General features: G+C 53.2%; 2 protein-coding genes and 1 non-coding gene across 8 annotated transcripts in view; 1 reads left to right on the top strand and 2 right to left on the bottom strand.

Annotated features, from left to right (window-relative positions):
• Position 1: 1 nt before the first annotated feature.
• Positions 2 to 22,395, bottom strand: CACTIN (cactin, spliceosome C complex subunit). The gene is made up of 10 exons (XM_077121171.1): positions 22,190 to 22,395; positions 19,206 to 19,686; positions 16,928 to 17,023; positions 16,379 to 16,524; positions 15,200 to 15,362; positions 14,949 to 15,063; positions 3,636 to 3,828; positions 2,834 to 2,956; positions 2,412 to 2,701; positions 2 to 1,785 (listed from the first exon to the last, which is right to left on the bottom strand). The coding sequence occupies exons 1-10, from the start codon at positions 22,348 to 22,350 to the stop codon at positions 1,295 to 1,297; spliced, it is 2,259 nt and encodes a 752-aa protein (XP_076977286.1). The 5' UTR covers positions 22,351 to 22,395; the 3' UTR covers positions 2 to 1,294.
• Positions 5,971 to 6,077, top strand: LOC143651151 (U6 spliceosomal RNA). Its single transcript, XR_013159884.1, has one exon. It is a non-coding gene; the product is annotated as a U6 spliceosomal RNA (small nuclear RNA).
• Positions 22,396 to 27,025: 4,630 nt separating the features above from the next.
• The window catches only part of PIP5K1C (phosphatidylinositol-4-phosphate 5-kinase type 1 gamma), an 81,060-nt gene continuing 80,123 nt past the window's right edge, over positions 27,026 to 27,962 (bottom strand). For 5 of the 6 annotated variants that reach the window (XM_077121164.1, XM_077121162.1, XM_077121163.1 and 2 more), the window contains 2 exons: positions 27,429 to 27,512; positions 27,030 to 27,144 (listed from right to left, as the gene is read on the bottom strand). In XM_077121164.1, coding sequence (XP_076977279.1) covers positions 27,142 to 27,144; positions 27,429 to 27,512 — 87 coding nt within the window. In that variant the 3' untranslated portion in view covers positions 27,030 to 27,141. Of the gene's footprint in view, positions 27,145 to 27,428; positions 27,513 to 27,962 lie in introns of all 6 variants that reach the window. The other variant, XM_077121166.1, reaches the window with a different exon arrangement.

Here is a 27,962-nt window from a genome sequence, read left to right as displayed (position 1 = left end):
ATGTATTCTAAAATAAAGTTTATTTAAAAAACATGCAACCTCGTGAGTAAACCAATTAAGTCAAAATACGACCACCAATTTTTCTTTTTTCCACCTAAAAAAGTTGTCTTAGAGAAAACAAAACACTTCTGGATGAGAAACAGAGTGCCTGGGCTTTGCTTCAATAGGTGGGCAGGTAGGTGACAGGAGGCAGGCAGCTGTCACGCCGCCGCCGGGAGGGGCTCGGGAAGCCAGCCTTGGGCACCTCCCACTTGCCTTGAAAGGCTTCGGGCCGTCTAAGTAGCTGTGGGTGCGTGACTGCCCCTCTCCTGCCTGCCCTTCCCCCTTGGAGCAGAGGCCCCTGTAATGCAGCTGTTCCACAGCGGGGGGCATCTTGGGGCCCACCCAGGAAGGCACCCGGGCTGGCAGGGGAGGGCACAGTAGAGTGCTGCCAGGTGCCTGCCGACCCCCCCCCCCCCCGCTGGCATCTGCTCCATGGCTGGTCCCTCTGTCCCCGTCTCAGCAGTTGGGGAAGGACATCTTAGCAACCCTTGGTCCCTGCATCCCTGACCAGCAGGAGACCTGAGTGGTGGGTGACAACGCCTCTCCACAAGCCCTTCAAGGGGCAGACTGACCCCACGGCCGGCATCAGGGGCAAGTCAGGGTGGCCCCATCCCTGCACAGCTGGCGTGTCCAGATGGTTCCTTCTGGAACAGGCACAAGGAGCATGCTGTGCCTGCTGCTGTGGCTGCCACCCCTGCCAACCCCCAGGAGGCCGCCCGGCTGCTGGGCTAAGAACTCAAGTCCGCTGGCAGCAGCCCCCGTGTGGGCCTCTGTCCGCGGGAGGCCGCCAGGGCCTGTGACATCTTGGGGTGGGACGTGGGTTTTCTGTCCTGGCTGCCAGCCTGATATGCACCTGTCCAGGCCCCTCTTGCCCTGTGGGGCCCGGACACGCTGGCTTCTTCCCTGGGGGCTGGTGGGGTCCCACCCCGTGTTGCCGAGGGACCTGGGGAGGGTCATGGGCCTCGGTCAGCTTGTCTGTAAAACGGGGGCTGTCTGTGGTTGCTGAGTTTCCATTTGTTCTAGAAATCCCCCATGTGGTCCTCGGCCAGCTGGATGCGTTGACCCCCTGAGGCGCCGAGGTGGTCCGAAGGGCCCCTTTCCTGAGGAGAGGACCCCTTGGGGACGGGACCTGGGCCCAGGCAGCGGCCCACAGCGGCTTCGCCCGAACTCCCTTTATTACAGGCAGGGGTGGTGTGGAAGGGTCCCTGAGGTCCGGGGTCTGTCCCGGGCGGTCCGTCTGTCCGCCTGCTGGTCAGCGCCGGTAGCGGTAGCGCTTGAAGTGGAACCAGAGCTGGAAGATGCCGTTGGCGAACTGGCAGCGGAAGCCGTGGCGGTGCGAGTACTCCCACTCGCGGTTGACGATCTTGAAGGCGATGTCCTCGTAGGGCGGCCCCGCGTGGAAGCGCAGCACGGCGAAGTCCCGGTTGTCGGGGCAGGCCTCCAGGAAGTACTCAGGCGTGGCGCGCTTGTCGATGAGGTCGGGGTAGAAGATGTTGAACTTGTAGCCCTGCACGATCTTGGGCGGTGGGTTGTCGAAGTCGTAGTGTGTCTGGTTGTACTTGTTCCACTCGAAGCCCGTGTGCACGCGGTTGAAGAAGCGCGGCTTGCGGGGCCGGTACTTGTCGGCCCACAGGTAGGCCTTGCCGGTCAGCGGCATCTCCACGCTGAACTGTGCCTCGTCCTGCCCCATGCCCTCCTTGGCCCGCCGGAAGAAGATGTCCTCCGCACTCTCGCTGGCATCACCTGCGGCGGGGGCGGTTGGATTACTAGAGCCCGGGAGGGGGCGGGGTGGGGCTGGTGGGGTGCCTGTGGTGGGGGCTCAGGGCAATGGTCATGTGGGGATGGGGCAGGGTTGGTGGCCTCTGAGTCCTCGGCCCCTCTGGGCCTCAGCCACCCCCTCAGTGAATGCAGACGAGGCAAGGCCCTCACAGGTCATGAGAGGGTAACCGATGCTGCCAGTGAGTGCTGTGGATGGGAGGGGAAGCTGAGGCTCAGGGAGGCGCAGGCCCATCCCACTGGGCCCACCTTTGCCAGCTACGCCCAGCTCGCCCCCGGCCTGGATTTCAGGTCACATGTAGGAAGCCCGGCTCGGGCCCCTCCTGGAAGATGGTGGTACAACCCTGGGGAGGCCAAGGCTCCCGTAAGCAACTGGCACGAAGGCTCGGAGCAGGCCCGGGGCTGGGAGCTGCCATCTGCCGTATCGTCAGTGGCCAGGAGGGGTCGCCCACCCATGTGCCTGACCGAGGCCGGAAGCCAGACGCGCAGAGGCCCCGGGTGAGGGGAAGCGCAAGCACCTGTCCATCCCTGACCCCCCCCCCTGAGCTCAGACGGGGACAGAGGCCGGTGCCCCTGCCCCCACCTGCGTGTACCTGTGACCTGGAGCTGCTGTCGGGACAGCTGCAGGCGCTGCAGGTCTTCGTGGGGCTCCAGCACGTGGGCGTCCAGCGGCAACTCGTGGGCCGTGAGCAGCCGGGGGCTGTACTTGCCAGCGTCGTAGTCCTCCAGGCTCTGCTGGATCAGGTCTTCCTCCAGGAGCACGGCCTCGCCCTCGCCCTCGCCCTCGCCTGCCGCTGACCCCTCTGCCTCGGCCTCCCCGGGGCCACTCTCCGCGGAGGGTCCTGGTGGGCTTGGGGCGGGTGTGGGTTCCTCAGGCTCCAGGCTGTGGGGAGAGGGTTGGGGTGGGGAGTGGGTGGTGGCCAGAGTGCCTGGGCCCGCAGAGCTGCCCACTGCAGGGGATGCCTGCTTCCTGGGGGTCTGGTGAGGGGGTTTGGGGGGCTCAGGCAGGGCCTACCTGTGGCTGGGAGACAGGGGCTCCTGCTTGAGGATGGGGAACAGGGGCTCACTCTCCACGCCCTGCTCCTGCTTCAGCTTGTACAGCTTCTGCCGCAGCACATCCTGGTGGCGCTCACGGAGCCTGCAGCCAGAGCGGAGGGCTGGGTCAAGGGCTCTGCTTGGAGCCGTACTGAAGGGTCAGAGAGTGGTTCCTGCTTTGCCGTGGGGGACTTGAGGGCTCTGAGAGGGCAGCCTGGGGTTCCCAGGGGGCCTAGTGCATCCAGAGCCTGGGAATGAGAGGGCTGCCAGAGGCCCTGGGGCTTCGAGAGCCGGCCCATAGTAGAGAGGGGAGCAGGTCCTGGCACAGGGTGTTCTTAGTGGCCAAAGACGGCAGCCAGTTAGGACATCAGCTGGGGTGGGGGGTATTGACCAAGTGGGATGCCGGGCAGCCGTGGGACAGGGTAAATTTCGAGACGCTTATGAAGTAATAATGGCTAAGAAATGCAAGAAGATGCTGTATTTACACAGAGCTGCCAAGTATGCTGAGAAGACATAAACAGTTCTGTGCTTGGGCGGGTGGGAGCTGACGGCCCTGCGGGCTTCCTGGAATGCCTGATGGCCCCAAGGAAACAAAGGCCCTGGCCCTGGCTGGTGTCCAGGGGCCACGCGGGGCTTGTCGAAGGCCAAAGGATGGTGAGCTGCCTGCCCTGCTGCATCCAGGGGCCCTGGCCCCAGCAGAGAGACGGGAGCTGCCTGGGGCAGTGGCTGCGGCTGGACAGTGACCCGCCCTGAGCAGCTGGGTGTGGGCCCGGGTCCCTCACCTGGCGCGCGCCATGTGGGCGCGGAGCTGCTGCAGCAGGCTCTCCCAGTAGCCCATGTCCAGGTTGGGGCCCCCGGCACAGATCTTGCCCTCAATTCCCTGGAAGATGACCTGCAGCTGGCCGTACGTCTTCCCCTTGAAGACCGACTGCACGTCAGAGCTGACCGAGGCATTGACACCCTCGCGGCGCTCGCCTGGGGTGGGCATGGGGGCTCAGCATGAGCTGGGGGGTCCTGTGTCCAGAGGGATGCTGGACCCGAGTTCCCTTGCTGTGCCCACGCTGTCCCTCCCTGCAGTCACATCTTCCTTCCCGCCCTGTCCTTGTCAGCACCAGCCCATGGACTGGGGATCAACTGGGCCTCATTTCAACCCCCCACCCTGGCTGGACCCTCCTACAGCCTTCTGTAGGACTCACTGGGATGCTTAAAACAGACACCCAGGTATACACAACAGAACCGAAAGCTGGGGCTCAGACAGACAAGTGCACTGAGGCGTATCGCAGCTCGTGTCACAGTCACCACAAAGTGGAAGCCACTCAGGTGTCCATAAGGGGACGAATGGACAAAGACGCCGTCTCCCCAACACGGGACTGTCAGCCAGATGTAAAAATGAGCGAAGTTCAGAGACATGAGACACGGATGGCCTTTGGCAACGTGAGGCTCAGTGAGGGAAGCCAGACAGGACAGACACTGCAGATTCTGTGCCTATGAAGTATCCATGATAAGCCAATTCATGGAGACAGAGGTCGCCAGGGTTGGGGGCTGGGGAATGGGGAGTGACGGCTTAATGGACACAGAGTCTCTGTCTGGGGTGATGAAAAGTTCTGGTAATGGATGAGGCGATGGGAGTGCAATATCGTGAGTGCAGTTAACATCACTGAAGATTTGAAAAGGGTTAAAATGGAAAACGTTATGCTGTGTTTGCGGTAATGCATTCAAAATTGAAAAAAAGCAATAGACCAAAAACTAGAAAACAAACTGAAAAACAGGCGCCCTGCGTCACTCAGAGATTCTGGCCCCATGGGTGACAGTCTCTTCTGGGACACAGGCTGCTGGGGCCACGTCCAAGGGCTCGGCCAGCGTTCCGGCCTGCCCACCCCATCCGCCACGCTGCCCACCCGCCCAGCTGCCCGGCACTTCCCTCATCAGTCCAAATGACATCAAGGGGCTGGGCAGCCAGTCTCTGGCCCTCTAGTCGCAGCTGCCTGACAGGCTCCCCCTCCACGAGGCCCTTAATTAGCTCAGCACTAAGCCAGGCCACAGGAGGGAGAGCTACCCAATTCCCAAGTGCCCCTTCTTTGCCCCCGAACCCCCTGAGAAGCCGTCCTGATACCCCGAGACCGGTGGCCTCCCTCTCCTGCCTCTGTCCTGCATGGGGTCTGTTCCAGCTGTTCACAGGCTACTGCCTGAGGTCCAAGGCTCACTGCGCTAGACTGAAGGACCCTGCGCGCCCTGGCCCCCACCCTTGCCGCGGGTCATGCCAGCAGGGATACCTGCTGAACTTAGGCCCCCTGACCCTGCTCGGCCTGGCCTCACTCTCTGCTCCTCCCCCTTGCAGTGCACAGAGCCTCTGCACTGCTCAGGACACACCAAGCCCCGGCCCCCGCCTCAGAGCCTTTACATACGCCATGTTCAAGGCAAACAACACATTCCTCTCACTCTGCTTCTTGGCCCAGCCGTCTCACCCATGGCTCCTGAGGTCAGTATCCTTGCTGGACTCAGGCATCCCCCATCCTGTGCCGGGCTCAAAGGGGCACTGGAGTCACAACTGCTAGGTATGCTCCCTGCTCAGAGCTGGTCTCGCCAACCCTGCTGGACGACAGAGGCTCAAGGGCCAACCCAGACCACAGCAGATGGATGGGGCCTTGGGACTCGGAGCCCCAGCACCTGGCTTCTGAGGGAAGATGCCAGCCTCAATCCACTCAGGGGGCGAGAACATCGAAGGCCCAAACTAGAACTCAGGCCCCCACGGCCTGGCCAGCAGAAGCCGGTCCTGCTCTCACTCAACCCGAAAGAGCCTTGGGAGAAAACTTAAAACCCAATAAAAAAATCTTTGGTGGGTCCGACCCCACGGAAACTGAGGGGATGCTGAGTCATGGTTTGAAGAAAAGCAGCCTGGAGATGGCTGAACTCTGTAGGGTAGAGAAGAGGGCTGCTGAATACTCCCGGTGAGGGATGCTGAGGAAAACACTGCACTCGTGGCAAACCACGAGGTGATGTGTCGGTGCGGGACAGGGGCAGGGACACAGGAGGAAGCTGCTCTTGCTTGGGGAGAGGCTGGGTCACCCTCTCTGCAGGGAACGTCCCTGGGAGGGGCACACATAGAAAGATAAACGAGTGCTTGCTTCGGCGGCACATATACTAAAATTGGAACGATACAGAGAAGATTAGCATGGCCCCTGCGCAAGGATGACACGCAAATTCGTGAAGCGTTCCATATTTTTTAGATTTAAAGAGACAGAAGATAGAATTAGTGATTTGGAGGATGGAACATCTGAATTCCAAAAAGAAACAGAAACTATCGGGAAAAGATTGGAAAAATTTGAACAGGGTATCAGGGAACTCAAGGACAATATGAACCGCACAAATATACGTGTTGTGGGTGTCCCAGAAGGAGAAGAGAAGGGAAAAGGAGGAGAAAAACTAATGGAAGAAATTATCACGGAAAATTTTCCAACTCTTATGAAAGACCTAAAATTACAGATCCAAGAAGTGCAGCGCACCCCAAAGAGATTAGACCCAAATAGGCGTTCTCCAAGACACTTACTAGTTAGAATGTCAGAGCTCAAAGAGAAAGAGAGGATCTTGAAAGCAGCAAGAGAAAAACAATCCATCACATACAAGGGAAACCCAATAAGACTATGTGTAGATTTCTCAGCAGAAACCATGGAAGCTAGAAGACAGTGGGATGATATATTTAAATTACTAAAAGAGAAAAACTGCCAACCAAGACTTCTATATCCAGCAAAATTGTCCTTCAAAAATGAGGGAGAATTTGTGCATCAAAGAACTTCATCAAGAAAGTAGAAAGACAGCCTTCACAATGGGAGACAATATTTGGAAATGATATATCAGATAAAGGTCTAGTATCCAGAATTTATAAAGAGATTGTTCATCTCAACAACAAAAAGACAGCCAACCCAATTACAAAATGGGAAAAAGACTTGAACAGACACCTACCAGAAGAGGAAATACGGATGGCCAAGAGGCACATGAAGAGATGCTCAATGTCCCTGGCCATTAGAGAAATGCAAATCAAAACCACAATGAGATATCATCTCACACCCACCAGAATGGCCATTATCAACAAAACAGAAAATGACAAATGCTGGAGAGGATGCGGAGAAAGAGGCACACTTATCCACTGTTGGTGGGAATGTCAAAGGGTGCAACCACTGTGGAAGGCAGTTTGGCGGTTCCTCAAAAAGCTGAATATAGAACTGCCATACGACCCAGCAATACCATTGCTAGGTATCTACTCAAAGGACTTAAGGGCAAAGACACAAACGGACATTTGCACACCAATGTTTATAGCAGCATTATTTACAATTGCAAAGAGATGGAAACAGTCAAAATCTCCATCAACAGAAGAGTGGCTAAACAAACTGTGGTATATACATACGATGGAATATTATGCAGCTTTAAGACAAGATAAACTTATGAACCATGTAATAACATGGATGGACCTAGAGAATATTATGCTGAGTGAATCCAGCCAAAAACTAAAGGACAAATACTGTATGGTCCCACTGATGTGAACGGACATTCGAGAATAAACTTGAAATATGTCACTGGTAACAGAGTTCAGCAGGAGTTAGAAACAGGGTAAGACAATGGGTAATTGAAGCTGAAGGGATACAGACTGTGCAACAGGACTAGATACAAAAACTCAAAAATGGACAGCACAATAATACCTAATTGTAAAGTAATCATGTTAAAACACTGAATGAAGCTGCATCTGAGCTATAGGTTTTGTTTTGTTTTGTGTTGTTTTGTTTTGATTTTACTATTATTACTTTTATTTTTTTCTCTATATTAACATTCTATATCTTTTTCGGTTATGTTGCTAGTTCTTCTAAACCAATGCAAATGTACTAAGAAATGATGATCATGCATCTATGTGATGATGTTAAGAATTAATGATTGCATGTGTAGAATGGTATGATCTCTAAATGTTGGGTTAATTTCTTTTTTTCCGTTAATTAAAAAAAAAAAAAAAAAGAGAAGGGATAATTGGAGATGAAGGGATACAGACTGTACAACGGGACTGGATATAAAAACTCAGAAATGGACAGCACAATACTACCCAATTGTAATGCAATTATGTTAAAACACTGAATGAAGCTGCATGTGAGGTATAGGTTTTTTGTTTTTGTTTTTTTTGTTTTTTTTCTTTCTATTATTGTTTTAATTCTTATTCTGTTGTCTTTTTATTTCTTTTTCTAAATCGATGCAAATGTACTAAGAAATGATGAATATGCAACTATGTGATGTTATTAAGAATTACTGATTGTACATGTAGATTGGAATGATTTCTAATTGTTTTGTTAATTCTTTTTTTAATTAATAAAAAAAAAAAATGAGGGAGAAATTAAAACATTCTCAGACAAAAAGTCACTGAGAGAATTTGTGACCAAGAGACCAGCTCTGCAAGAAATACTACAGGGAGCACTAGAGTCAGATACGAAAAGACAAAAGAGAGAGGTATGGAGAAGAGTGTAGAAAGAAGGAAAGTCAGATATGAAATATATAATACAACAGGCAAAATGGTAGAGGAAAATATTTTCCAAACAGTAATAACACTAAATGTTAATGGACTGAATTCCCCAATCAAAAGACATAGACTGGCAGAATGGATTAAAAAACAGGATCCTTCTATATGCTGTCTACAGGAAACACATCTTAGACCCAAAGATAAACATAGGTTGAAAGTGAAAGGTTGGGAAAAGATACTTCATGCAAATAACAACCAGAAAAGAGCAGGAGTGGCTATACTAATATCCAACAAATTAGACTTCAAATGTAAAACAGTTAAAAGAGACAAAGAAGGACACTATATACTAATAAAAGGAACAATTAAACAAGAAGACATAACAATCATAAATATTTACGCACCAAACCAGAATGCCCCAAAATACGTGAGGAATACACTGCAAACACTGAAAAGGGAAATAGACACATATACCATAATAGTTGGAGACTTCAATTCACCACTCTCATCAATGGACAGAACATCTAGACAGAGGATCAATAAAGAAATAGAGAATCTGAATATTACTATAAATGAGCTAGACTTAACAGACATTTATAGGACATTACATCCCACAACAGCATTACATCCCACAACTTTTTCTCAAGTGCTCATGGATCATTCTCAAAGATAGACCATATGCTGGGTCACAAAGCAAGTCTTAACAAATTAAAAAAGATTGAAATCATACACAACACTTTCTTGGATCATAAAGCAATGAAGTTGGAAATCAATAATAGAACGAGTGCCAGAAAATTCACAAATACGTGGAGGCTCAACAACACACTCTTAAACAACGAGTGGGTCAAAGAAGAAATTGCAAGAGAAATTAGTAAATACCTCGAGGCGAATGAAAATGAAAACACAACATATCAAAACTTATGGGACGCAGCAAAGGCAGTGCTAAGAGGGAAATTTATTGCCCTAAATGCCTATATCAGAAAAGAAGAAAAGGCAAAAATGCAAGAATTAACTGTCCACTTGGAAGAACTGGAGAAAGAACAGCAAACTAATCCCAAAGCAAGCAAAAGGAAAGAAATAACAAAGATTAGAGCAGAAATAAATGAAATTGAGAACATGAAAACAATAGAGAAAATCAATAAGACCAGAAGTTGGTTCTATGAGAAAATCAGTAAGACTGATGGGCCCTTAGCAAGATTGACAAAAAGAAGAAGAGAGAGGATGCAAATAAATAAGATCAGAAATGGAAGAGGAGACATAACTACTGACCTCACAGAAATAAAGGAGGTAATAACAGGAGACTATGAACAACTTTACGCTAATAAATACAACAATTTAGATGAAATGGACGGGTTCCTGGAAAGACATGAACAACCAACTTTGACTCAAGAAGAAATAGATGACCTCAACAAACCAATCACAAGTAAAGAAATTGAATTAGTCATTCAAAAGCTTCCTAAAAAGAAAAGTCCAGGACCAGACGGCTTCACATGTGAATTCTATCAAACATTCCAGAAAGAATTAGTACCAACTCTCCTCAAACTCTTCAAAAAAATCGAAGTGGAGGGAAAACTACCTAATTCATTCTACGAAGCCAACATCACCCTCATACCAAAACCAGGCAAAGATATTACAAAAAAAGAAAACTACAGACCAATCTCTCTAATGAATATAGATGCAAAAATCCTCAATAAAATTCTAGCAAATCGTATCCAACAACACATTAAAAGAATTATTCATCATGACCAAGTAGGATTCATCCCAGGTATGCAAGGATGGTTCAACATAAGAAAATCAATTAATGTAATACACCATATCAACAAATCAAAGCAGAAAAATCACATGATCATCTCAATTGATGCAGAGAAGGCATTTGACAAGATTCAACATCCTTTCCTGTTGAAAACACTTCAAAAGATAGGAATACAAGGGAACTTCCTTAAAATGATAGAGGGAATATATGAAAAACCCACAGCTAATATCATCCTCAATGGGGAAAAATTGAAAACTTTCCCCCTAAGATCAGGAACAAGACAAGGATGTCCACTGTCACCACTATTATTCAACATTGTGTTGGAGGTTCTAGCCAGAGCAATTAGACAAGAAAAAGAAATACAAGGCATCAAAATTGGAAAGGAAGAAGTAAAACTATCACTGTTTGCAGACAATATGATACTATACGTCGAAAACCCGGAAAAATCCACAACAAAACTACTAGAGCTAATAAATGAGTACAGCAAAGTAGCAGGTTACAAGATCAACATTCAAAAATCTGTAGCATTTCTATACACTAGTAATGAACAAGCTGACGGGGAAATCAAGAAACAAATCCCATTTACAATTGCAACTAAAAATACCTAGGAATAAATTTAACTAAAGAGACAAAAAACCTATATAAAGAAAACTACAAAAAACTGCTAAAAGAAATCACAGAAGACCTAAATAGATGGAAGGGCATACCGTTCATGGATTGGAAGACTAAATATAGTTAAGATGTCAATCCTACCTAAATTGATCTACAGATTCAATGCAATACCAATCAAAATCCTAACAACTTATTTTTCAGAAATAGAAAAACCAATAAGCAAATTTATCTGGAAGGGCAGGGTGCCCCGAATTGCTAAAAACATCTTGAGGAAAAAAAACGAAGCTGGAGGTCTCGCGCTGCCGGACTTTAAGGCCTATTATGAAGCCACAGTGGTCAAAACAGCATGGTATTGGCATAAAGATAGATATATCGACCAATGGAATCGAATAGAGTGCTCAGATATAGACCCTCTCATCTATGGACATTTGATCTTTGATAAGGCAGTCAAGCCAACTCACCTGGGACAGAACAGTCTCTTCAATAAATGGTGCCTAGAGAACTGGATATCCATATGCAAAAGAATGAAAGAAGACCCATATCTCACACCTTATACAAAAGTTAACTCAAAATGGATCAAAGATCTAAACATTAAGTCTAAGACCATAAAACAGTTAGAGGAAAATGTAGGGAGATATCTTATGAAACTTACAATTGGAGGCGGTTTTATGGACCTTAAACCTAAAGCAAGAGCACTGAAGAAGGAAATAAATAAATGGGAGCTCCTCAAAATTAAACACTTTTATGCATCAAAGAACTTCATCAAGAAAGTAGAAAGACAGCCTACACAATAGGAGATAATATTTGGAAATGACATATCAGATAAAGGTCTAGTATCCAGAATTTATAAAGAGATTGTTCAACTCAACAACAAAAAGACAGCCAACCCAATTACAAAATGGGAAAAAGACTTGAACAGACACCTACCAGAAGAGGAAATACAAATGGCCAAAAGGCACATGAAGAGATGCTCAATGTCCCTGGCCATTAGAGAAATGCAAATCAAAACCACAATGAGATATCATCTCACACCCACCAGAATGGCCATTATCAACAAAACAGAAAATGACAAGTGCTGGAGAGGATGCGGAGACAGAGGCACACTTATCCACTGTTGGTGGGAATGTCAAATGGTGCAACCACTGTGGAAGGCAGTTTGGCGGTTCCTCAAAAAGCTGAATATAGAATTGCCATACGACCCAGCAATACCATTGCTGGGTATCTACTCAAAGGACTTAAGGGCAAAGACACAAACGGACATTTGCACACCAATGTTTATAGCAGCGTTATTTACAATTGCAAAGAGATGGAAACAGCCAAAATGTCCATCAACAGAAGAATGGCTAAACAAACTGTGGTATATACATACGATGGAATATTATGCAGCTTTAAGACAAGATAAACTTATGAAGCATGTAATAACATGGATGGACCTAGAGAACATTATGCTGAGTGAGTCCAGCCAAAAACTAAAGGACAAATACTGTATGGTCCCACTGAGGTGAACGGACATTCGAGAATAAACTTGGAATATGTCATTGGTAACAGAGTCCAGCAGGAGTTAGAAACAGGGTAAGATAATGGGTAACTGGAGCTGAAGGGATACAGAATGTGCAACAGGACTAGATACAAAAACTCAAAAATGGACAGCACAATAATACCTAAATGTAAAGTAATCATGTTAAAACACTGAATGAAGCTGCATCTGAGCTATAGGTTTTTTTTTTACTATTATTATTACTTTTATTTCTTTTCTCTATATTAACATTCTATATCTCTTTCTGTTGTGTTGCTAGTCCTTCTAAACCGATGCAAATGTACTAAGAAACGATGATCATGCATCTATGTGATGATGTTAAGAATTACTGATTGCATATGTAGAAGGGTATGATTTCTAAATGTTGGGTTAATTTCTTTTTTTCCATTAATTAATAAAAAAAAAAAAAGAAAAAAAAAGAAAGATAAACGAACGCAACTTGAAAGGATAAAGGACGGTGCCCTGTAAGGTGGCTAGGGTGGGGAGGGTGGAGACCCTTGGGGTATCTTCTCTCGGAAGCCGTGTGAGGAGAGGAGGATGCAGGCACTTCCTCTCGGGGACACGCAAAGCCACCTGGGCGCATGCGATGGGTTGAACTGGGTCCCCCCAAAAGACACATTCCAGCCCTAATCCCCAGGGCTACGACCGCAACCTTGTTTAGAAATAGGGTCGATTCAGATGGAATTAGTTAAATGAAGATGAAGCCAAGCTGGATTAGGTTGGGCCCTGATCCAACCTGACTGATGTCCTTATAAGAGGAACTCTGGACATGGACAGACAGTGGGGAAAAGGCCGTGTGAGGACGGAGGCAGGGAGTGGCCAGCGATGTGGCCACTAGCCAAGAAACACCAAGAAGTCAGGAGAGGGCGGACAGGCCCTTCCCTGCAGCCTTCAGGGGAGCGTGGTGCTGCCCCCTCGGCTGCAGGCTCCTGGCTGCCGCCCCGGGAGGACACGCAATTCTGCTACTTAAGTTTCCTGGACTGTGGGGCTTTGTGCCGGCAGCTCTGGGGGAACTGAGAGAGGGAACTCAGCTCCTGACACGTGAGGAGGGAAGAGGGTACAGGGATGGCTCATGTGGCAGACAGAAGGGGGATGTGCCGGGGCCCGTGGAGGCCGGTGGGTGGACTGGGGACATGGAACAACAGGGGCTCTGGGAACTGAGTGGGGACGGCGGACGTGGGGAAAATGTCCCTTTAGACTTGTTGGCAGCCTTTGGGGCAGGGTCTCTTGTCCTCTAAGGAAAAGGCCCCTCAGACCAGAATCCTGCACCCAACTGTGCTACAACCCCACAGGAAAGGAGGCAGGGCTTCTCCTGCAAAGCATTTCTGATGCCAAAACCAGACTCCTTCTTGAGAAGTCTCTGGAAGTGGCACCCCAGCAAGATGAGGGTATAAGCCGTGAAAAAGGGATATGCAGGATCTTGGGAAGAGGGGCTCCAAGGGAGGGTGAGGGGAACCCCCAAGAAGGCGGCAGGGAAGACCCAGGGTGACAGGTGTGCAGGAGTGAGGGGAAGCAGCAGGCCACAGAGGTGAGCCGAGCTCGGCCAGGATGGGGTGGGGGTTCAGGTACCGATGAGGAGGAGGAGGCAGAGTCTATTACTGCTGGCTCCAGGGCATGCCGTGGATGGGCTGGTTTAAGGGATTTACAACTTGTTTCCTCTTCACCTGACCCCCTAGGAGGGCAGTGTCTCAGGGTTCCCATTTTACGAGAGGATGCTGAGCTCTGTGGGGGACAAAGTGACCTCCAACTGCAGCACCCAATGCCCCTGGGATTCTATCCCCAGCACCAAAGACAGTCAGGAGGACGGCAGGAAGATGCCAGAGGGCTTTTCTTCCTTTCCTTTCTCTGGAAGGCACTTGGCGGCTGTGGCCCACTGAAGGAAGGAGAGAGACACGATGCATCAAGCATTACCTCTAAGCATCACTGTGTTTTCTAAATGAAGGGAACCATCACTCATCTCCCAGCCTGACAGCAAGCAACACTCCTATCGGCTCTGGGGGATGACATGGGGAGCAACAGGGAGACACGGTGCAGGAGGGCAGGGTGGATGGAAAGCTGCCTACTCCAGAGCTGGGATGAGGGGGAGAGGGGAAGGACCTCTGCGGTTGGTTGTGACTGCCCCCAGGGGACAGGAGTGATGGCTGGGGATACTTTTGGTTGTCATGACTCGGGATGGGGCTGCTGCTGGCATCTGCTGGGTGGAGGCCAGACAGGTGGCTCACCCCACCCCCTCCCCAGCCCTGGGGCCAAAGGGAGCCCCTACAGTGAATGACCGGTCCCGGATGGCAACAGAACCAGAGCTGAGAGACTGTGCAGAGAGCTCATTTCCCTCTCGATGAGATGTACATGACCACTTTGAGACAGAAAATTTCACATAAAAAGAGCACTGGGTTGAAGGAGCCTGGAACGAACAGCAGAGGCAGTGCCTGGCCTGGGGACCTTCCCAGCTGAGCAGACCCCAGTCCTGCTCCCACTCAAACTGACGGGGTCTTCAGCAAAACTCAAATGGCCCAAAGGAAAAGCCCTGGCTGGCGCAGATACCACTGAGGCCGAGGGGACACAAAAGAGCTGCTTAGAGAAAGCTGGGCCCCAAGGAGACCCCAGAGCTTCCTGAGCAAGCCAAGTGCCCCCACCCCATGGTCCAGCGAGAAGAGGTGCCCTCTCAGTAGGGGCCAGGGTGGGGGCACCGTTGCCATGGTTACCTGGGCCCTTGCCTGACGCCTCCAGCTTGCGGAGCTTGGAGATCTCGTCTTCCGTGATGATGGTCATGTCCCGCCAGAAGTCCACGTTCTTGCCCTGCTCGAGCTCCATGTACACCTGGGGGTGGGGGCTGGTGAGGAGGTCCTCTGGGCGCAGGGCAGGGGGCGAGGTGGGGGTCCAAGTGGGGATGTGGGTGGGGTGCAGGGAGGGGGTCTGGGGAGGAGGCCTGGGTGAGGGCACAGGTGTGGCGCACCTGGATGTCCTCCAGCAGGTCCTCCATGTCCGCCGTGGTGAGCCCGTTGAGGAAGGTGTAGGGCTCATGCATCTCCACGGCCAGGTCGTCGTCCTCGGCGCTGATGTACTTGGCCAGCAGGTCAATGGGCTTGGCCCGCCCGTCCCGGATGCGGATCTTGGAGCTGGGGGTGGGTGGGCAGGGTCAGGACTGGGCGGGGGCAGGGCGCAGAGTGGTGGTGCCTCCAAAGGAGAGGAGAGGCCTGGGGGTAGGTGGGCTAGCAGGGAGGAGCCTGCCCACAGGGCTGGGGGGCACGCAGGGAAGGCTTCCTGGAAGGGGCCCTGAGCAGAGCCTGAGGTTGAGGCAAAGGAGAATGCTGTGTGGGTAAGAGTCTCAGCCCTGGCAGAAGCACTGGCCCTTGCCGTGACGCTCAGGCACAGGGACCTGGAAGGGTCAAGGGAGCCGTGTGAGCCCAGGGCTGTGGTCACCGGCTCGCCTCGGCGATGGGCTCTGGGGCTGAGGAGCCGCGTCTACGCGCCACACCTGCAGGTATGAGCTGGGAGGAGCCTCAGGTGCTGCACAGTCTCAGGCGTTCTCTGGGATGGCATGATCGGTTGGCAGCACAGCGAGGAGGTCCAGGGAGGGGCAAGGAGGACACGGACAGCTGTGGAGGGTTAGGGAGGACTGAAGAGGGGCGAGACAGGCTGGGGAAGAGCAAGGAGGACCTGGAAGGGCTAAGCAGAGGCCAGGAGGGGGCTGAGGACAGAAGCATCCTGGTGGGTCGTGAGTGGGAGGGGACCAACATGTGTTGGTCATGGGGTCCAGAACACACTGTGGGTTCATACAGCTGAGAGGCAGAGCCCAAGTCACTTAGCTTGCATGTCTTTTGCCCTGGGTGTTGGCCTGCCTGGAGCTCCCAGCCCAGTGTGGGTGGGGGCGGGGAAGAAGCCTCCCTGTTCACAGTCAGTGACGGGAACAAGGGAGGACATGCACAGGGAGCTGAGAGCAAGTGAAGGGGGTCAGGGAGGCCTCCCCAAGGAGGCAACTGGTGAGGCCCAGAGGACAGTGTTCTTTCAGGCACATGTAAAGGCCCCTGGGCAGACAGGAGCTTGCTATGTTGGAAAGAAGGGCAGAGTGGCCAGAGGGCAGGTGAGCGGGAGACAAGCCACCCCAGGGTCCCAAGGCTCCCTAGATGCCTACCGCAGCTTGGCCTGCTGTAGGTGGAAGTTGTCTTCCTGCTCCTCCCATGTCTTGAAATGCTCTGCCTCCTTCTCCCGTTGCAGCATCTCCAACTCCTGTTCCCGCATGGCCTTCTCCCGCTCGCGCTCCAGCCGCAGCTGCTTCACCTGGGGGCGCAGAGAAAGGGTGAGGGTGGGGTCTTGTAGGGACTGCCCTGTGCCTGTTCCCTGCTGCCCTCTCAGGCTATGGGGGTGGCTGGGGGTGGGGGTGGGACTGTGGCCCAGGCCTGGGCACAGTGATTGTCTCAGGGAAGCAGGGGGGGAGGAAACATGGGGGTGGGGGCTTGCCCTCTCTCTGCTGGGGACATGGAGGATGGCGCTGCTGCGGCCACCTCTGCGACCCTGAAGGTAGAGCATCTGAGAATTAAGGTAGAGGTCAGAGTTGGGGGGCAGCTTCCTGGTTACCCGGGCTGAGCCCCGTGTCCAGCTGTGCCTGAAGCCACTCCCGTCCTGTAAGCTCTGGCTGAAGCCAGGGCGAGTGGCCTCCGAGCTCTGTGAGGAGAAGCCCCACCTTCTGCAGCTCCAGTCGGTTGTCCTCCTGGATCCTCTTGTTGCGCTCCTTCAGCTCCTTCTCCTCCAGGTGGCCGATCCCTTTCTTCTCCAGGGCCTGGAAGGACAACCTCCACCTGCTGAGCTCCAGGACCAAGCAGATCTTCCCCCATCTGCCCCCTTCCACCCCCATCCATCCAAGAGCCTCTGACTCGCTGTGAGATCAATCGGTCAGGTGCGTGCTTGGCCGGTGAGGGGAGTAGGGTCCAGGGAGGGGCCCTTGGCGCTCACACGTCTTCTGACTTCCACTAGAAGACGCAGACTCTGCAACACCCAAGTGAACCTAATATGATGCTGCGCCTTGATGGAGCCGCCCCCTCTCAGAGTGAGATGTGTGCTAAGACAGGCAAGAAGCAGATAGACCTGCCTAGGAAGACTCACCCACAGCACAAACATGAGAGCCTCCCGTGGGGCCTACTGACTTGGTTTTACACAGAAGCCTGGAAACGCTGGTCTGGGACTCACCCTCGGCAAGTCAGAACCCAAAATACTAGTGGGGGAGGCGGGAACAGGACACTCTGAGAGCAGGTGTGCCTGTGGTCTCTAAGGGTGGGGGAAAATGGCTTGCCACACTCACACACCCCTACGGGCAATGAGTGTGTGCTGAGCTTCCTTCGTCCTCTGTGTCCTCACTTGAGAGAGAGTCCTCGGGCACAGGGGCTGCAAGGGACCGGCCAGATCCCAGCATGGAGATGGTGAACCAACTGGCATTAGCCAACAATCATCACCTGAGCCAGGCACATTTCCTGACTGTCACCTCCCGGGCTCCCAGTTTCCAACGAGAGGTGCCTCTTGCACCTGGAAAAATCACGCCTCCCTGGCCGGACAGGGTTGTTTGGCTCAAGGCTGCCCCCTCAAAACTCATGCTGCTCTTTTCAGCTGCTCACCCATCTGCTTTAGCCAGTGTTGTCATCTTTATCTCCAAAATACCTCTCAAAGCTACCTACTTTCTCTGCCTCCCCATGCCTCCCTCTGGCCAATGCTGAAAGAATTAACCAGGACCCTAGATCAATCTAAACGCAAAGCTGAAGGCATGGACGCTGATGCCAGGTGGCCTTGGTCACATCCCAGCTCTGCCACCTGCGAGGGGTAAGTCCTTGCACCAGCCATATGGTGGCACTGAGCCTCAGTTTCCCCATCTGTGAGGTGGGGAGAATAGCAGGGGCCTGGTGAGGCTGTGGTGAGGGTGAATTATCCTGTGGAGAGCTCCCTGAGCCACACCTGGTGCTGGCTGGCCAGCTCTCATCCTGTAGCCCAGTAAGACCCACGGAGACCGAGAAGAGTGCTGGAGCACGAGAACAAGGGGACAAAGACCCACAACAGCACCTAGGCGCCTGCATACTGCCTTCCATGACTATGAGGAACTCCACGGCGGAGCTCAGGTCTCTCCAGTGCCATGTCAACCTCCAGGTGTGCTCACTGCTCTGCCCAGAGCGCCAGGAAGGCACTGAAAAATGCTCGCTGGTGGAACCCCCAATGTACACATGCACCCAACCATAGGAAGTCTATTCAACTGACACAGTTTTATTCAGCACCTACTGTGTGCCAGGGCTGGGGGTAGAGCACGCTCTGTGAAGCCCAGTCTGGCGGGAAAGATGGGTTACACCACTTTTAAAACTATAAGTTGGGATGAGTGCTCAGATATCACCTCTGCAGTGAGAAGTTCCTGGGCCTGCTTATTTTAAACTGTGCCTGCTGCCTCACCCTGATGCCCATTTTTGTTTTCTCCTTTGATTGCTTTACTTATTCTCCCTTCTAGAAGGCTGGACCTGGGGGCAGGGGTCTCTGTCTCACTTGCTCTCTGTCAGGCGCCCAGTGGCCACAGCAGTAACCAGTACACAGTAGGCACCCAATACATGTTTGTAAAAGAAAATGCTAGGAAGGGGGAGGCTGGGCTGTCTTTGATAATAATGGGGGACCTGCACAGTGAACGGTAGCCAAGAGGCCTCTCTGGAGGGGGAGGACCTGTTAACTGAGACGGGACAGGAAAGACAAAAAAGAACCAGAAATGGGAGGCGCGGGGGGTGTGGTGGGGGCCGGCAGAGCACATCAGGAAGAAGGAATGGCAAATGCCAAGGCCCTGAAGTAGAGTGAGGTCAGTGTGGTCAAGAAAATGACAAGAGACCGAGACGGGGGCATTCAATGAGCAGGACACGCCACACATGCAAACTGCGCGACCCCAAGGAGCGTTTGCAAGTGCAGGCCAGGCCCAGCCTCCCCCACTGCACGAAAGGACCCACCTTATTCCAAATGAAGGTGCCTAGGAGGTTGTTGTCTCCAAAGGGGTTGTCGGTGTTGGTATAGCCCATGTACTCCTCCCCCCAGCCCATCTTCTCCCGCTTCTTTCTCTCCTTGGCCTCCTTCTTGGCTAGCCGCCGGGCCCGCTTCTCCTCTGGCGTCTCAAAGGCCTTCATCAGCTCCTCCTGCTGCTTCCGCTCTTCCCGCAGCCGCAGCCGCTCTTGCAAGCTCTGCTGTTGGCTCAGGGCTGCCGCTGCTGCTGCTGCCACCTCCCGAGGGCTCTGGGAGCGGTCAGGGGATGCTGAGCTTGATGCCGAAGAGCCTGGGGACCAGGAGTGTGTCCGCCGGCGGTGGGCCCACCGGCCCCTCTGCCGCTCATCTCCTGAGTCAGACTGGGAAGACCGGTCCTGCGAGCGCCACCGTGGCGGTGGGCTCCGACTTCTCCGCCCCCGTCGCTGCCATCGTTCTTCCTCTGAATCTGACCTACAGAAGGAATCCATAAAAGTCCGCCTAGTACTGAGAAGCAGAAAGGTGAACCATGGTGTCTGCATATGATGGGATATTGTGAAGCTACAGAAAGGAACGAAGCCATGAGGCATGCTACCCGGTAAATGAACCTTGGGGACATTATGTGGTGCAAAGAAAGCTCAAACCCAAAGAGCAAACACTGTCAGGTCTCTTTTAGAAAACACTTATAAGAACCTAGATTGTAAGCTCTTATAGCAGTCACATTTAGTCTGGAGCTGTAAATGTCATTTCCAGATTTTGAGATGCTGTGTGATATGTATAACCGGGATTTTCTTGGAACTCTGGGTACCTGTGTGACACCTAAGACTCAGTGCCGGAGTTCTGCAGCTCTGAGAGTCAGCATTGCTACATACAACAACTGTTAAACAAACTGAAAAACAAATCAGGCTTCAATTAGAGATAAGAATGAAGCTGATTTGTTCAGGACTAAGGTAAATGAGAATACATAGTAAAGGATGATGCAATCTGGAATTCTGGAACTTCACCTACTGTACGAGACCAAATAAGAGAGGTTTATTTTGTCCAAAACCTAAATTTTTCTGTAGCACATAATCTAACTCAACCTGTCTGGATAGATCATTTAAACAACCAAAACACACAAAGCCGAGAATGGGAATGAAGGCTTGTAATTCTGTATAGCATAATGCAATACCTGGATACGTCCATGACTATGTTGGGCAGATAATAAAAACATATTGACAAAATTCCTTGAGGGACTGGAGAAAAAATATGGAACTATTAAGCTTTCCAACTAGGGAAGCCCCTGATCCTCTCTCAATCATTAGGGACTCCCAAGTCAGTGCCCTTGATCTTGAGGCCTGCTCTTTTTTAAAAATTTTTTATTAATAATAAAAAAATTACAGGAAAGAAACACAAACATTCCCAACACATACATTCAGCAATTCCCAATATCATCACATAGTTGAGGCCTGCTCTTATGAAATTATTTTTGTAGCAGAGAAGCTAAGCCTACCTAGAGTTATGCCTAAGAATGGCTTCCAGGAAACCTCTTTTCTTGCTCAAATGTGGCCTCTCTCTAAGTGCAGCTCTTCATGGAAAATCATTACCCACCCCTCCGCCCAACATGGGACATGCCTTCCAGGGGTGAAAGTCTCCCTGGCAATGTGGGAAAAGACTCCTGGGAAGGACCTGGTCCTGGCACCATGGGACTGACAACATTTTCCTGACCAAAAGGGGGAAAAGAAACAAGGTATCAAAACAAGGTATCAGTGGCAAAGAGAGTTCAAATAGAGTCCAGAGGCTATTTGGGAGGCTACTCTTACCAAAGTTTCAGCTAGATATTGCTAAATTACCAGGGTTTGATAAAGCCCAACCAAAATTATTCCTGTTAACCCTAAAAAATATCCAGGGCTCTACCTGAGATTCTACAAAAATTTCACGTGCTATGATCACTTTCCAGAAACTTATAGCCTCCAGATGGTTCCTAGGCCAGATAAGTCCTGAAACCCAAAGGCGTCAACCTTTCAAAAACATCACCTAGTTCCACCCTCCTATCCCGTACTGTCAACAACACCCCTTTCCAACATGAAAAAGTCAGAATGGGCTGAGCCCAAACACCCCTCAAGATTGGGAGAACGATCAAAGGAGAAGGATGAGTTATAACAGAGAAGACACGATTTAACAAATGAGTATAACTGCTTAATCATTATACTGATACTTACTTTAGTTTCTAGTGTCTTGAAAAAACCTGAAACTGTCGAACTGTAATCCTACCAAACTTTGAAATCTGTTCTGTAACTACCTGTTACAATATACTTCGAAACTTACTGCTTTTTTGTATATATGTTATATTTCACAATAAAAAATGTTACCAAAAAAGTGCCTAGTGCTTACTGGTTGGATGAGACCCAGTCCCAGGAGGTAACCGTAAATCCTGCCACCTGTCATCAACTCCCTTCCTTTCTCTCACACCCCACCTCCTTCAGCCAGTGTTGTCGCCTTTACCTCCAAGACCCCTTTCAAATCTACCCACCTTCTCTGCCTCTCCATAGCCTCCCTCTGGTCAAGGCCATCATGATCTGTTGCCCGGGCAACTGTATCCTCTTCCTCCTTGGTGCCACTACTGCCTGCTCCTCTCACTCCGTTCTCCACACAAAAGCCAAAGGAATTTTTGCAAAACTAAGACCACGACGCTCCCCTGATCAAAACCCTCCCACTTGTCTGGGTTTCCCTGGAAGTAACGGTCAAACTCATTACCGCAGTACTCAAGCCTCTGAGAGATCTGATCTACCACTACTCTCCAACTCACCCCTCTCCGGGCGGGCAGGGCTTTCGCACACATTCGCGTCCGGTCTGAAATGCTTCTCACTTTCCATTCGCTGCCTGGTTAATCTCGACTCCTCAGACACCGCCTACTGTAGGAAGCCCTTCCTGACTAATTTCGAGGGCTCCCTGGCCTCCCGATCCCCTATATAGTGAGTTCACATAACGGCCTCACCTGTGCTCCCGGCTCCGCCGCCTGCGCCGCCCCTCGTCGTCCCGGCGCCTCTGGCTTCTCCGCCCATGGCTCCCGCTCCGACTTCTACTCCGGCTCCGGCTCCGCCGCCTTTGTCCCCCGCGACCCCCGGACCGCGAGCGCGAACGTGTGTCCCTACCCATCGGCGGTGACGGTAGCAGTGACGGAGACGTAAATATCCGGGACCTCGGCCGAGGGCCCTCCTTGCCTGCGGCGCGCGCCGAGTTGCCTCGTCCATGCCTACGCTTGGAAATAAGAACCCTGCCCGCCGCTCCAGCCCGCGGGGGCTCCGACACCCCGACACCGTCCTTCGTACTCAAACATGACCCGCCTGAGGCGTTTGGCCGGGTTGTCCTCTCCAATCCGGGAACTCGTACTTCAGGCAATGATGGAGGCAGCCCTAGGTGGGTCTTCGCCCCTCTGGGGGCCTGAGGAATCGTGGGAGGAGCAAGGGCAAATCAGGAAATGGGGATGGGGCTGGCCCTGAGGAGGCGGGACCAAGGAGAAGGAATCCCGGAAAAAGGGCCGGAATGGGAGGAGCGGGCGTAGCGTGGCCTGGAAGAGGCGGGGCCTAGGAAGCGGTACGGAGGAGGTGGGGCCAGGACCAAGAGAAGGCGGGGCCAGGCGTAGTGGACATGGTGAAGGCGGAAAGTGATAGGCTGGGGCTGAAAGGGCGGAGTCTAGAAGACCGCGCTTTGTGGGCGGGACCCTGTGGGGACAGGCCGGAGCGCAGCCGGTGTCTGGGGCTGAGAGGGCGGAGCCGGTGGGAGGGTGGGCCGTGGGGGCGGGATCAAGATTAGAGGGCCCGGAGGCGGAGCCTCGATGGGTGTGGCCTGCGTGAGGCCGCGCCCTGTGGGCGGGCAGATCTTCGGTAGGAGTTCAGAGGGGCAGGGAGGTAGAACGGGTTCTTTCCAGAAAGTTTTAGAGCTGGGTTAACCTTCTGTCGGGGTCCTCACCCTGCTCCACCGCCCTTCAACGAATACCTTTTGCATTCCAGGCTTTGAGCTTTTTTTTTAAATAAACTGAATCACCATCACCCTTGGGAGTAATTTGTATTGTTACACCCATTTTATAGCTGGGGAAACTGAGGCTCGATGAGGCACTGTGGACCCTGGTCGTCCTCTGTGTCCTGTGGGTGCTGGGAAGCTGAGGGTGGGCTTGGGGCAGGGGCCAGGGCCCTTGGGGCTGGTGTGGAGGATGGACCACAGGGGCAGGCCTAGAGCTGACAGATCCGGGGAACTCTGCTGTCCTGCTCTGTGCTCCTGAACCTCTCCATCGCACACTGGGTTGGGGGCGGTGAATGGATTTGGAGGACGATGCTTAATATGTTAACTTAAGCTGATTAGTTCTTTAAATAAGCTTATCTTGAAAAACAAATTAAGATCACTCTAAATGTGAATTTTGTAGCTCACACCCCACAAGAGGCCAGGAGAGCCCAGGGTGGGCCTTTTCAGAAGAAACCTCAGACACCACCTCTGGGTGGCCCCAAAGTGGGGGTGGGTCTGGCCTCGTGTTTTCCAAAACGCAGAGAGTTCCTTTGAGTCCAAAGACCATAGGAGGGCCTCAAGATGCATTTGAGTGCTCATCTTGGAAAGTTAGGATCAGCACAACTCAATAGCCCAAGTGAGGCCAGTCTAAGGCCCTGTCAGGATGATTTTCATCACTGAAACAAAAATCTCAGCATGGTTTCTTTCTGCTCTGAGATGCTCGCTCAAAATTGGTCTCCAGGTTTCCGACCAGGGGACCAAACCCAGAGACAGACAGAGGCAGGCTGATGTGTGATTACCCGATTTATTAGAGAGATCTCTTCCACATAAAAAGAGGGGCGGGAGGGCTGGGGCCGGGGTTGCATACGAGTTACGTGGGGCCAGCAATGGCTGTGCACTTAGAACCCCCGGGCCTGGGTTTGGGTGAGTCGGCGCCCCTCGCCTGAGCTGGAGGATGCCGGGCTGCGGATTGTCACACACCAGACCCTGGGCACGGAGCCCACGGGACCCCTGGGCGAGTTAAGACACACAAGGTTTGCAGTTGCGAATCGGTTCGGCCATAAAAACGAAGATCGGGGTGGGACAGGCAATGATGCAGTTCAGTCACCAGAGGGTGCGTGTCTGGGGATGGGGGCTGAGGGGCTGCGGCGACAGTACCATGGCAAAGGGCCCCCCCTGGGGGCTGGAGTAGTGCACTGAGCCAGGGCTGGAGGGAAATGGGCTGAGCAAACCAGGGTGGCCGCTACAGGGCTAAGGGGATAGAGGCTTCTGCCTTGTCACTTTACAGTACGCTCATCAGACATGTCCACTTTCTTAGCAATAGCAGCTGTCAGAGAAAGAAGATGGGCAGGAGAAGGAGCATTTATGGATTTCTGAACTTGGGGGTGGGGTGGGGGCAGGGTCACCCGGTGGTCCTAGGATTGTCCTCCTGGAGGGTCTGGGGAAGGCCATGTGGTCGCCACACATCATAACCAGGCCTTGCCTTCTCACTCCCCCCAAATCAGAAGGAAATGCTGCCCACTCGCACAGTCCGCGGAAGGCTCCAGCATCCGTTTATGGTTCTCCAGGAAGGTACAAAAATACAACAAACACAAAACATGTCTCCAAAGAGATCTTCAGGAGGTAACATAAAAACAGGACTGCCATCACATCGAGGGAGGCCGGCCCGGGTCTCCTGCACATGAGCTCAGCTGTTGGTGACGCATCTGGGAAACCTCGAGGAGACCTGCAGGGACCGTGGGCCTGTGGGTGGGGGCTGCTCTGATTCCTCTCCTTGCTTAGCCTGTGTCCCAAAGGTTGGCTGGCAGAGGACACCCCAGGGGCCACATCTGTGGCTTTCAGGTCAAGCCCAGGGGGCCTCGTGACGGTCTTTGGCAGGGAGGGGATTCCAGGTTTCTGGAAACATCAGCTGTGGGGGACTCTGGCATGGGGCCTCTGAAATGACACCTTCAGAAAACTGCCAGTGTGGCCATCAAAAAATAGTACAGGGGTCTCGTCTCTCCCCAGTGGGGTCTGCTGGGTGTCCCTCTGGGGATCAGGGCAAGGACCAATGGGTGAGCTTGAGTCCCAGGGCAGGGGTGCCTGCAGACAGGTGGTGGTCTCTGCAGTGAGGCTAGGGATACCTCCCCAGGCCCAGGGTGGCCTTCCAGGGGTGGGGGGAGACGATGGGGCATGTGCAGTCTGCAGCCCCAGAAAGGCTTACTTCAAAGGTGGGTCCCTATGGAAGGTGGGCCCACCGAGGGGCTCCCCTGGCCTCAGCCTGGGGGTGCTGAGTGGATAGGGTGTCCCTGTCAGCCTCCACTCTGGGCTGAAGTTCTGTCCTGTGCCGAGGGGGACAGCCCCATGGGGCAGCCAGACCCGCAGCCCTTCAGAGGGGAGCAGACTGAAGCCGGCATCTAAGACCCTGACTTCTAGGGGAGGCGGGTGGAAAGTGGGCCAAGAAGTGGGGTCCGTGGGAGGGAGACAGGGGGAGGGAGGCGGCTGCTGAACCAGGAAGGGAGCAGCTGGATGTGGAGTTTGCAACGGGCTTTAAAAAATCAAATTCCTGGATTGGTGGGTTCTTGGTCCCCATATCAGGCTCTGCTTGTGGGACAAGGGCTGGGGAAGATGTGTGTGTGTGGGGGGTGCTCCCCTGCCAAGTCCCCTCCCAGCTCATCTGGGCCAGTGAGCTTGGTAAGAGAGGGGGAGGGTGGGGGTGTCTGAGCTTTCGGCTTGGACCAGCCCTTGAGACTCAGGAGCTCTCCTCCGTGGCCAGCCTCATTGGCTCCAAACTCAACCGTGTCACCAGCTGCCAATGCCCCTGCTGAAGGTGATAAGCCCAAGATATACATATATATTTTTCCCCCCATAAAGAATTTCTTCCCCTATCCTTTAACCCACATGGATTTCATCATCATTTTAAAACAAATAACAAAAAAGACACTGCTCACCCCAGTCCTGAATGTCCTGTCTTCTGGGGGACGGAGAGGCTCTTACCAGGGAGGGGGGCCGTAGGGACTGGTTGGGCCAACTCAGGAGTGGGGGTGTCCCCATGCCTGGTCCCTCTCCTCTGGATGCTGACCGGACCCCAGTGGAAGGACGCGGGGGAGTCTGCTGCCCTGAGCCCTGCTCTCAGGTGCCTTCCTGGCCTGATGGGTGACTGAGTCCCAGTAGTAGTCGTCTGGAGGTCCCTGCTTGTGGGGTCCCCTGGGTGGCAGGGGGGAGGACGCCCCTTGGAGACGGAGTAGCGGAAACATAGATGTCAAGCAGCTGCCACCCTGAGGTCCCCTGGGAATGAGACCCGCAAACCCGAGCAGACGGGGTGGGGGGCCTGCTGTAGCCATGTGTCCCCTCCCCGCGGCTCCCTGCACACGGGTATGGCCAGGAGGCAGCGGGAGCTCGGGGGTCCTGGGTGGAGGCAGGCAGAAGGGGCTCTGCAGATACAAACAGGACTCCATCCATGTCCAGGCCGTGACTCAGGGGTGGTGGTCAGCTGGGGGACCAGGCCCCCAGTGGCCCCCAAAGCCAAGGGCAATGGCCACGCCCCCCGAATCGGCCAGGCTCAGGCCAGAATTGAAAAGTGCGGTCGGGCAGAGTGTTTTCCTTTTCCACTGTTTTTCCCTAAAAAAGCACGCTTGTGCTCCCGTCTCTGTGCAAAGAGGAAGGACCCAAAAATAAATACATGATTGACGACTCAGGGGCGTTCACAGTATCACAGGCGCAGGTAGTTGACGGGGAGCCTGGGGGCCTGGAGGGCGCTGGCCTCGGGTGGCTCTGTGGCCAGGTGCAGTTGGAGCTGCAGGGTGGGGGATTCGGCCATTGGCTTCCAGCGTCTGTCGAGGAGGGGGACGAGGTTGGGGCTCCGGGGGGCAGCTGGGCGGGTCCTGCGGGGCAATGAGGCAGGCGGCTCCTCTGGGGGATCGGCCGGGTTTGTGGCAGCTCGGCTCTCGGTCAGCGTCTGCATAGAAGTTACTGCAGGAGGCAAGAGGGGTTGCTGAAGGGGGATGGGTGAGCCCCCCTCCCCATGTGCAGCACGCCCCCAGCAGCTGTTGTTACCTCACCCCTACCTCCCCACCCCCCACCAGCCGGGCTCTGTCACAGTGCTGAGGCTCGCCTCCCTGAGCCTCTGGCCCCGCCACGGGCCCCCTCCTCCCTGCCTCAGTTTCCCCGCCTGTCGCACAGGTATCTGGGTGCCACGCCCTCTCAGGCCGTCCATGGCTGAGGGACTGGCAAGCCCCCACCGCCCCCTCACTTACTGTGTCGCTCTCGCCGTCGGAGGCCGGGCGGGCTGGGGTGCTATAGTGGAGTGGGGAGTATACCCAGCTCCGGTCGTCGGTGGGCTGCGGGCGGGCAGGCGGGCAGGCGGGAGCGGCAGGGAGCAGGGCAGAGCGGGCAGGCACGCGCAAGACAGAGGAGAGGAAGGAGGAAGAAAACAAGGAGAAGTAAAAGAGGCCGGACCCCACCAGCAGCCAGGACACCCTCTCCCCCCCCAGCCGGCCTCTCCCTGCTGGATGCACCTGCCCCCACCTGGCCCGGCTCAGGGGAAGGTGGGCAGCGGGGAGCGTCAGGCCTGGCCCCAAGGGGGTGACAGCCAGCGGGGGGGAGGGGGCTGCGTGCTTGGGGGGTCAGAAGGGGAAGCAAGACAGAGCACAGGGGTTCAGTGCGGTCGTGGCTGGAGCCTGGCATGGTGGCCGAGAGACGGGTGAGCAGGTTCGCTGAACTCCCTCTTGGGGGATCCCCTTCCCGCCCTGGCCCAGCACCCCACCCTTCAGAGGGGAGCTTTCACCCTT

Source organism: Tamandua tetradactyla, chromosome 11, assembly GCF_023851605.1.
Source record: "Tamandua tetradactyla isolate mTamTet1 chromosome 11, mTamTet1.pri, whole genome shotgun sequence".
Taxonomy (NCBI): Eukaryota; Metazoa; Chordata; class Mammalia; order Pilosa; family Myrmecophagidae; genus Tamandua; species Tamandua tetradactyla.
Note: the sequence above shows the minus strand (reverse complement) of the source record. Positions and strands in the feature narration are given on the sequence as shown.

Bases quoted from the DNA above. Each gene is read 5' to 3' on its own strand.
- CACTIN (XM_077121171.1), bottom strand. From the start codon at position 22,350: ATGGGTAGGGACACACGTTCGCGCTCGCGGTCCGGGGGTCGCGGGGGA. The intron at 17,024-19,205 runs GTGGGTCCTTTC...TTGTCCTTCCAG, and splicing joins GCACCTTCATTTGGAATAAG to GCCCTGGAGAAGAAAGGGAT. The intron at 2,702-2,833 runs GTAGGCCCTGCC...CTCTCCCCACAG, and splicing joins CCCCTGTCTCCCAGCCACAG to CCTGGAGCCTGAGGAACCCA.